Source organism: Otolemur garnettii, unplaced genomic scaffold, assembly GCF_000181295.1.
Source record: "Otolemur garnettii isolate 467f Iridium unplaced genomic scaffold, OtoGar3 scaffold00077, whole genome shotgun sequence".
Classification (NCBI taxonomy): Eukaryota; Metazoa; Chordata; class Mammalia; order Primates; family Galagidae; genus Otolemur; species Otolemur garnettii.
The window spans coordinates 3457430-3467165 of record NW_003852472.1 but is presented as its reverse complement, the minus strand read 5'-3'; the positions used below and the strand labels follow the sequence as shown (position 1 = coordinate 3467165).

General features: G+C 38.4%; 1 protein-coding gene across 1 annotated transcript in view; it reads right to left on the bottom strand.

Moving 5' to 3' along the window:
• LOC100966998 (general transcription factor II-I) overlaps positions 1 to 9736 on the bottom strand; it is a 96294-nt gene that overhangs the window by 37112 nt on the left and 49446 nt on the right. Inside the window, exons 12-14 of the mRNA XM_012807874.2 lie at positions 7083 to 7266; positions 2798 to 2856; positions 1595 to 1666 (exon numbers count right to left, since the gene is read on the bottom strand). Coding sequence (XP_012663328.2) covers positions 1595 to 1666; positions 2798 to 2856; positions 7083 to 7266 — 315 coding nt within the window. The remainder of the gene's footprint in view (positions 1 to 1594; positions 1667 to 2797; positions 2857 to 7082; positions 7267 to 9736) is intronic.

Genomic DNA, 9736 nt, shown 5'->3' with positions numbered 1-9736 from the left:
AAAAAAAAAAATTAGCCAGGGATGGTGACATGAGCCAGTACCTCTGGCAACTTGAGAGGCGGAGGGAGGAGGATCACTTGCGCTCAGGAGTTTGAGGTTGCAGTGGGTTGCAACCCACAGGAACTATATTAAAGGCTCATGGCATTAGGAAGGTTAAGAACCATTGGTCTGTATGAAGAGAAACTTCCAGGGCCAAGAGTTCACACTTACCAGAATACAGTAAATATATTACTTTTAAGACATAGGATGGGATAGGCATAGTAGCTCATGCCTATATCCCTAGTACTCTGGGAGGCCACAATGGGAAGATTGCTTACGCTTAGGAGTTTGAAATCAGCCTAAGCAAAAGTGAGACTCTACCCCTACTAAAATAGAAAAATTAGCTGGGTGTTGTAGCAGGTAACTGTAGTTCCAGCTACTTGGGAGGCTAAGGCAGGAGGACTGCTTGAACCTAGCAGGGAGTTTGAGGTTGCTGTGAGGTATGCTGATGCCATGACACGCTAACCTTGGGCAAGAGAGTGAGACTGTCTTTTTTTTTTTTTGAGACAGAGCCTTAAGCTGTCGCCCTGGGTAAAGTGCCGTGCCATCACAGCTCACAGAAATCTCCAAGTCCTGGGCTCAAGCTATTCTCCTGCCTCTGCCTCCCAAGTAGCTGGGACTACATTTTTTGGTTGTAGTCGTCATTGTTGTTTGGCAGGCCTGGGCTGGATTTGAACCTGCCAGCTCAGGGGCATGTGGCTGGCACCTTAGCTGCTTGAGCCACAAGTGCTGAGCCTGAGTGGGACTGTCTTAACCTGTCCCCCACCCACCAAAAAATGTAGGACTAAATGAGTTGTTTATGGAGAAAGCACTGCAAAAAAAACAGAAAGAGGGCTCGGGATTAGGTCTACACTGCACTCCCAAATGTAAAGAATGCATGAAGGGAGCTGGCATCCAGAGACTGAAATGAGATGGGAATGAAATAGGAAGAAGCCAAGACTCAAAAACATTGAAAATTTCCATACAAAGTTTTAAAAAGAGGAATGAGGAGAGGAAGGAGAGCAAGGAGGCAGAGGAGAAAGAAGAGGACAATATAGAATTCTACTGAGAATCAGAATAAAATCAAGGAAAACAGCAAAACAGCTAAAATGCTATTGTGATAAATAAACTCAACCTAAGAATTTTAAGTGTCTATTAAGTGACTAAGAAGTAAGATAAAAAAGATAGCAAAGGTAAGGCTGCTTCTTCAGATAATTACTTGCAGCCTGCTGCTGAAGCTCTCCTTTATTCCAGAGTGGCAGACTAAACTAACAGAGTTAAAGGCCTAAAGTGAAAAAGACTCCATAATCGTGAAAGGCCTTAAACCGTAAAACTCCAAATTGTATACAAAGTTACTATTTCTATAACTTGGGAAAGGAGACATGACAGTTTCATTACCCTCATCTCTACACTCTTGATAGGATTACAGGTTTTTATAGTAAGTACATATTAAAAAAACAGTAAGAAAACTGGAGGGAGTCATATTCATTATATTTACTTTCCCAAAGTAAAACAAAATTTTAAAAATATTATCCAGTAACATATTTTAGTTGAAGAGCAAAACAACCAGACTTACCAAATTTTTTGCAGAAAAGCTGATCTACCATCTTTCTTAATTTAGTGATTCTGGCATACCACTCTTCCTTTACTGTAAAAATAACAAATATACAAATATTCTCAATATAATAGATTTAATAACTTAGGTTTTTAAATATTATGATTACAAAATAGTATTGTTTCCTTTTCTTGTGACTAAAATCATTTCTAAAATTTCAGAATGTATTTATTACTAAAAGAATGTTGACACTGAACTAAAAGATAAGAACCAAACAAAGCTCATTAAAGGTAGGAAAGAATAGAAATCAGTCTATTCAGTAACAGTTAGTAGGTGATTTTTGCTATCATAAATTTAGGGATATGACAGTGTTGGCAATATTCCAATTATACCTCATCTGAAAATCTTCATCTAAATCTCACTTTTGTTATGTTACCCCATCCCACTCCCCTCCAGAGCAAAAGGAGGCAAGAAAATAAATGATGGGGCTGGGCCCAGTGATGCCTGTAATCCTAGCATTCTGGGAGGCCCAGGTGAGTGGATTGTTTGAGCTTAGGAGTTCAAGACCAGCCTAAGCAAGAGCGAGACCTCATCACTAAAAATAGCCAGGCATCATGGTGGGCGACTATAGTCCCAGTACCTTGGGAGGCTGAAGCAAGAGGATCGCTTGAGCCCAAGAGTTTGAGGTTGCTGTGAGTTGTGATGCCACAGCACTCTACTGAGGGCGACAAAGTGAGACTGACTCAAAAAATAAAAATAAAATGAAATAAAATGGAAAATAATGTATTTTCTTCAAAATACATCCAACAAGCAAGAAATGTAGCTATGATTCCATGCTCTTAAAAAGTAAACGTATCTATGTCTAGGGTACAATAAACACTTGATGCATAATTATTTGACTCATGGAGACTAATGTAGAATACCTATTTAATACATTATCCTAGATAACAACTACTGCATCTCAAAAGTAGAAAACACATGGTTCTTTTATTTCTATCTATCCAGAAATGCTATGTTTACATAAATAGGTTAGTAAGAAAATGAGCTTATATTTCTAGATTACTAGAATTTTGACAATGTGAATTTTCCTGTAATGCCATATAATTAATAGTTAAAGAAATATTATTTCATGTGGAAGGTAACATGAAGAGGAAATCTATGTTCCTTTAAGCAGTAAATAATTATTATACTTAATGCTCTAATCTGACACAAGACTAGAACTACCTCCAGAAGCTGGTTTATCAAGCTGTAAATCTTCACGCGTTGAATTCAGAAGTTCGTGTCTGAAAGGTAAAAATAAGTACTAAATATTCAGTAGGCAATATTAAGAAAAGTACTGTTAGTTCATGTTTAATATTCAGTCACAAAAGCCAATTTTAAGAAGACAATCTCAGTGTTTTGACTACAACTAAATGTTAACTTTTTGAGGTTTCCAAAGAGTAATAAAATAATTGCAAACTGTCTCATAAGGTGCTTCATTAAGCATATGTTCTCAGTATAAAAGCAATGACTTTGCAACCCAAAAGAACTTTATAAATGTATCACAAAAAATTAAGTGGGATACTTTCATATCACATTAAATTCAAGACTACCTTCTTACTGCTCGGAACCCATAGCACAGCAGTTACAGTGTCAGGGAGAGTGGTAGATTCAAACCCGGCCCAGGCCAACTACACAACTGCAAGGAAAAAATAGCCAGGTGTTGTGGCAGGTGCCTGTAGTCCCAGCTACTTGGGAGGCTGAGGCAAGAGAATCACTTAAGCCCAAGAGTTTGAGGTTGCTGTGAGCTGGGATGCCACAGCACTCTACCGAGGGCAACATAGTAAGACTATGTCTCAAAAAAAAGAGACTACTTTCTTCCATTCATCTACAAACCAGCATAAAAAATCTAGATATGGCTCAGCGCCTATGGCTCAAGTGGCTAAGGTGCCAGCTACATACACCTAAAGTGGTGGGTTTGAATCCAGCCCAGCCTGCCAAATAATGACGGCTGCAACCAAAAAATAACAGAGTGTTGTGGCGGGCGCCTGTGGTCCCATCTACTTGGGAGGCTGAGGCAGGAGACTCGCTTGAGCCAAGGAGTTGGAAGTTGCTGTGAGCTGTGATGCCACCACACTCTACTCAGGGGGACAGCTTGAGGCTCTGTCTCAAAAAAAAAAAAAAAAAGTCTAAATATATTTCAATACTCATTTGGTAAGATAGAATTTTCACTTACTTTTCATAATAACCAAATAGCCAATAAAGCAATTTACTTTTTTTATTTTTTATTTTATTGTTTTGAGACAGAGCCTCAAGCTGTTGCCCTGGGTAGAGTGCAATGGCATCACAGCTCACAGCAACCTCTAACTCCTGGGCTTAAGCGATTCTCTTGCCTCAGTCTCCCAAGTAGCTGGGACTACAGACACTCACCACAATGCCTGGCTATTTTTTGGTTGTAGTTGTTGATATTTGGCAGGCCCAGTCTGGATTTGAACCCGCGAGTTCTGGTATATGTGCAGGCACCTCAGCCGCTTGAGCTATAGGCGGCTACAAGCCCAATAAAGTAATTTATAAGTTACACAATTTTTACAATATAACTCTCACACACCCTTACGAATCTAGTTTGTTGTAATGGCCTCACTTAAGGGTGAGGGAAGAATCACAAGCAAGCACAACCATACTTATATTAGCAATAATACCTGAGACATTAGAAACTGATATAATAAGGTCAGGGATATATGTAATACTTGAGTAGTATTAGTGGACTATGAAAGAGAACATTTGCTCAACTCTGTAGAATGACCCTTTTGAATAAATAAAGTCTGTAGTAACTTAACTTATATCAAGAACGACTACACAGGCTCGGTGACCATAGCTCAGTGGTTATGGTGCCAGCCCCATACACCGAGGCTGACGGGTTCCCACCCAGCCTGGGCCTGCTAAACAAGGATAACAACTGCAACAGTAACAACAACAACAACAAAAAATAGCTGGGACTGTGGCAGGTGCCTGTAGTGCCAGCTACTTGTGAGGCTGAGGCAAAAGAATAGCTTAAGCCCAAGAGTTTGAAGTTGCAGAGAGCTGTGAGTTGCAGAGAGGGTGCCACAGCACCCTACCGAGGGTGACCAATTAAGACTCTGTCTCAACAACAACAACAAAAAAAGAATGACTACACAGCCCTTTAAGGAATGGCTAAAAAATCCATTGTTGCTAAATATAAAAGATGGATTCCCATAAATGAGTATACTAAAAATACTTGAAACAAGATATGGAAAGCATAAACTACCTTATGATAAGCTTACACCTGAATGTTTTAATGTTACTGAAACATCAAAAAATGTTAAAGTTATACATGCTATTAAGACTAGGAAATATGAACATATAAAATAATTTGTACAGTTTATTTAAAACTTCTTTTTTTTTTTTTGAGACAGAGCCTCAAGCTGTCCCTCTGGGTAGAGTGCCGTGGCATTACAGCTCACAGCAACCTCCAACTCCTGGGCTCAAGCGAGTCTCCTGCCTCCGCCTCCCAAGTAGCTGGGACCACAGGTGCCCACCACAACGCCCGGCTATTTTTTGGTTGCAGCCGTCATTGTTGTTTGGCGGGTCCGGGCTGGGGATTCGAACCCGCCACCTTAGGTGTACGTGGCTGGCGTCTTAGCTGGTTGAGCTATAGGCGCCAAGCTGAGTTTTGAAACTTCTAATGAATTAGAAAATAAGAAAGTTAATAAAACAGTGTAAAAGAACTCTTAAAACAATACATTTATTAATGTATAGATGTGTTGGGTGTAGAGGGATGCTTATGATTCTTGGCTAGTGTCCTGCTATAAGAAGAGGGCCATTTTGTTTACTACTCAATTTCCCGGAAGACCCTGAATACTTTAAATTACAATGTGTCTAAAAGGAAAATATCTGTTAGCAAATATAGTATACTCTGTGTAGGACAGCCTGCCCATCATGCTGAGGGTTCTTTTTCATCTTTAGTTAAATCTATAAAACTCCTGCAACTCTTATATTTAATACTGATCCAAAGGCAAATTTTCTTGGTTATAATTACTATGAAGGTGTCTGTTTTGTTTTTTCAGACAACTCTATTGCCCTGGACAGAGTACTATAACTTCAAAGCTCATAGCAACTTCAAACTCTTGGGCTTGGGCAATACTCTTGTTCCAGCTTCCCGAGAAGCTGGGACTATAGGTACCTTCCACAACCCTCAGCTATTTTTAGAGATGGGGTCTCAGGCTAATCTTGAACTCCTGAGTTCAGGCAATCCACCCGCCTCAGCCTCCCAAACTGCTAGAATTACTGAGTAAGCCACCACGCCCAGTCTCAGGTGACTGTTAATTTCACAATTTTCTCAATAGTACAGGACAGTCACCAAAGTAATGAAGGTTAACACTGTGCAAATGAAATGACTTGAATCTCTTTTTAGGCTTAGAAAAAAAATGTTACTCATTTTTGCTACTTTCCTTCTCTTTTCTCTTTAAGGAAATCTTATTAATTAGATGTCATAAGATGAGGACTCTATCTTTTCTTACATCCCACATATTCTACCTTCTTTACAATCTATCAAAGTAACAATCTTCGAAGCCCTCCTTTTAAAATTTTAGTTTAGAGTCAGGTGTGGTGGCTGACACCAGTAATCCTAGCACTCTGGGAGGCCCAGGTGGGTAGATAGCTTCAGCTTAGGAGTTCAAGACCAGCCTGAGTAAACTGAGATCTTGTCTCTAAAAATAGCCAGCTGCATGGGAAGCTAAGGCAAGAAGAGTTTGAGGTTGCTGTGAGCTATGAAGCCACAAGAAGAGTTTGAGGTTGCTATGAGCTATGATGCCACACTACTATACCAAGGGAGACAAACTGAACCTCTGTGAAAGAAAAGAAAAGAAAAGAAAGACCAATGAATGAATGAATGCATGCATAAATAAATACATAAATAAATAAATAAAATTTTAGTTTAGGCCGAGTGCAGGTGACAAAGTGAGACTCCCCCCCCCAAATTTAGTAATTATATTTTCTATTTTCCACTTGTTTCCTATTCAAGAATATATAGTTTAAGCTCAATGCCTGTAATAGATTTGCTCATATCTGTATTTGTTGAAATGTTAAAATGTTCTTCTAGTATTTTAAACCTTTTACTGTTACAGTTTTTCTTTCCATTCTTACTTTCACTATTTCCTTTATTTTTAATTGCACAATCATACATCCCCACATATGCTTTAAAAATATTAGACCTAATAAAAAGATACAGATACAACCTTCTTTGGCAACCTTAGCAGAAAATAATGAAAGAAAATGATAGCTGTATGCCAATCATGCATGGGCAATGTTCACATACCAAAAGCCAATTCTGCCATGCTGACATAATCTTGGACCAAGATGCATTAAAAAGTGGAAAATAAAAATACATATAATTCCAACTTAAATACAGCCTAGTATTTAATGAATATTTGTGAACAATAGAAACGATGCACTAATCAGAACAAAAGGCAAAAAGTCCAACAAGAATTTAGTAAGAATATAAGAGTCTTACTTCTTGATCACAAAACGAATCCTTTCCTTTGCAAGTAATATCCTCTCAAGGCGAGGAATTCCATAAGTAGATGGCCTTCTAAAAGGAATTCCTTCAGGAAGTCCTTCTACATAAAGATCTTCAACATGAGACTGGAAGAGAGGGTATGGAATCGTCACCGGACCTTTGGCTTTTATAGCTTGAGCTTTAAGGATAAAAAAAGAAAGAGATATCATTTCAGCAGTTTGTAGAAAAGAATACTTGACTATGTATTGCTCTTTAACTTTGTAATTTGATCTTTATTTCTGTTACTATAATTGAATCAAAAGAAAAATATACAAAAACTGAAAAGAATACCGAAGACGCCGGTATTCTGTTTAAGAAAGTCTACAGTGAAATATTCCATTACTTTAGTCAATGTAGATATAGCCAGACTTTCTAGTGATATCTGAACCACATTATGAAGCCAGAAAGAACTACCACTTAATATTAGTTAATACATATATTATAAAGTAGAAGAGAAATAATTAAAAAATGTAAACATTTAATACAACCATCATTAAATTATTTATTTATTTATTTTTGTGACAGAGCCTCAAGCTGTCCCCCTGGGTAGAGTGCTGTAGCATGCACAGCTCACCTCAACCTCCAACTCCTGGGCTCAAGCGAGTCTCCTGCCTCAGCCTCCCAAGTAGCTGGGACCACAGGCACCCGCCACAACGCCTGGCTACTTTTTGGTTGCAGCCATCATTGTTGTTTGGCGGGCCCGGGCTGGGGATTCAAACCCGCCACCTTAGGTGTATGTGGCTTGTGCCTTAGCCACTTGAGCCACAGGCCCTGAGCCAAATAATTTATTTTAAATACTGGGCGGCACTCTACTCCTTTGAGCCACAGTGCTGCCCCTTTTAATTTTTTTTTTTTAGAGACAGAGTCTCACTTTGTGGCTCAGTGAGTAGGGAGCTGGCCCCATACACTGAGGGTGGCAGGAACCGGCCCGAGCCAAACTGCAACAACAACAACAAAAAGCTGGGTGTTGTGGCAGGCGCCTGTAATCGCAGCTACTCACGAGGCTGAGGCAAGAGAATCGCCTAAGCTTAAGAGCTGGAGGTTGCTGTGAGCTGTTAAGCCATAACTCTCTACCAAGGGTGACAAAGTGAGACTCTGTCTCTAAAAAAATATTAAAAGGGGTGGTGCTGTGGCTCAAAGGAGTAGAGCGTTGGCTCCATATGCCGGAGCTGGCAAGTTCAAACTCACTATGGCCAAAAACTGCAATAAATAAATAACAATAATAAATAATTTAAAAATATATTTTAAATAAAAGAAGCAGAAGAATTTTCTGAACTGCAAAATTTCATTTCTCTTAACATTTATTTACCAATAGTAAAATAATGCAATAGCTATAAAAACTCAAAAGCATAGGGGATACTGAGAATCTAATACAATTCGGTGGTGTCTCCCGTAAGAACAGCACCATTTTTTTTCCAGGCAGTGTTAAGTCTTATTTGCTACAAATTCTTATTTGTACTAAGCTTTCAAGTATAATATATTACACATTAATATTAGACACGACATCCTTTGCTGATACACTAAATCTGAGTATCATTTACATATCATAATTCCCCCTAAGGTAATTACCATTGCTTTGAAATTATAAAATGGGATAGCTATAATTTCACAACAGCTGTAAACATTATTTTCTTACATGCAAAATAATCTTTTTTTTTTTTTTTTTGAGACAGAGTCTTATTATGTTGCCCTTGGTAGATTGCCATGACTCACAGCTCACAGCAACCTCAAACTCTTGGGCTTCAGTGATTCTCTTGCCTCAGCCTCCCAAGTAGATGAGACAACAGGCGCCCGACACAACGCCCAGCTATTTTTTGTTGCAGTTGTCATTGTTTTTTCTTTTTAGCTGGCCTGGGCCAGTCTTGAACCCGCCAACCTCGGTGTATGTGACTGGCTCCATAACTAATTTACAGGTGCTGGCAGAGTCATGCAAAATAATCTAATAAATCACAACTGCAACAAGTCCAAAAACATAAACTTTGATTCACTTGAAGAAAGGCACTAAAATGTATAAAACTATTGTAATAAGTAAATTATTTTTACTCCCAAAAGTACTAAATTAGAAGATAGTAAAAATATATAAACAGCAAGCATTTTTATATATTTAATTCAGGTATTATGTCAAGCACTTTTTACTATTTTATCGAATTTTCAAGATAGAGCGTTAGTTCTCATAACCACAAAAGAGGACACCAAGGCTTAGACAGGAAAAGAAACATGGCCAGGTACCCTGTCCTCACAGCCTGTGGGTGATCAAGTCACTATGTGGCAACACTTCTGCTATGTGCATTAATGTACTTTGAAATAAACCAATTAGGAAAAAACAAAAACAAATTAAAAAATTGCCAAAACAGGAAACTATTGAGAAGTGGGGAAAACATAGAGAACCTTGAAGACCTAAAAAATACTATGGAAAAATTACTTAACTCATTACCAAATTTGCTCTAATTCTGAATTTTCATTCAGAGTAGGTAAAAACTAATAACGAAACAACCAATGTTCTTTTCAAATTTATGAAAATATCAATATGGTTTATCACATTTAAAATTTCACCTCAGAAATTCAGTTAAAATTCTGTGTATCGGCTCGGCGCCTATAGCTCAACCGGC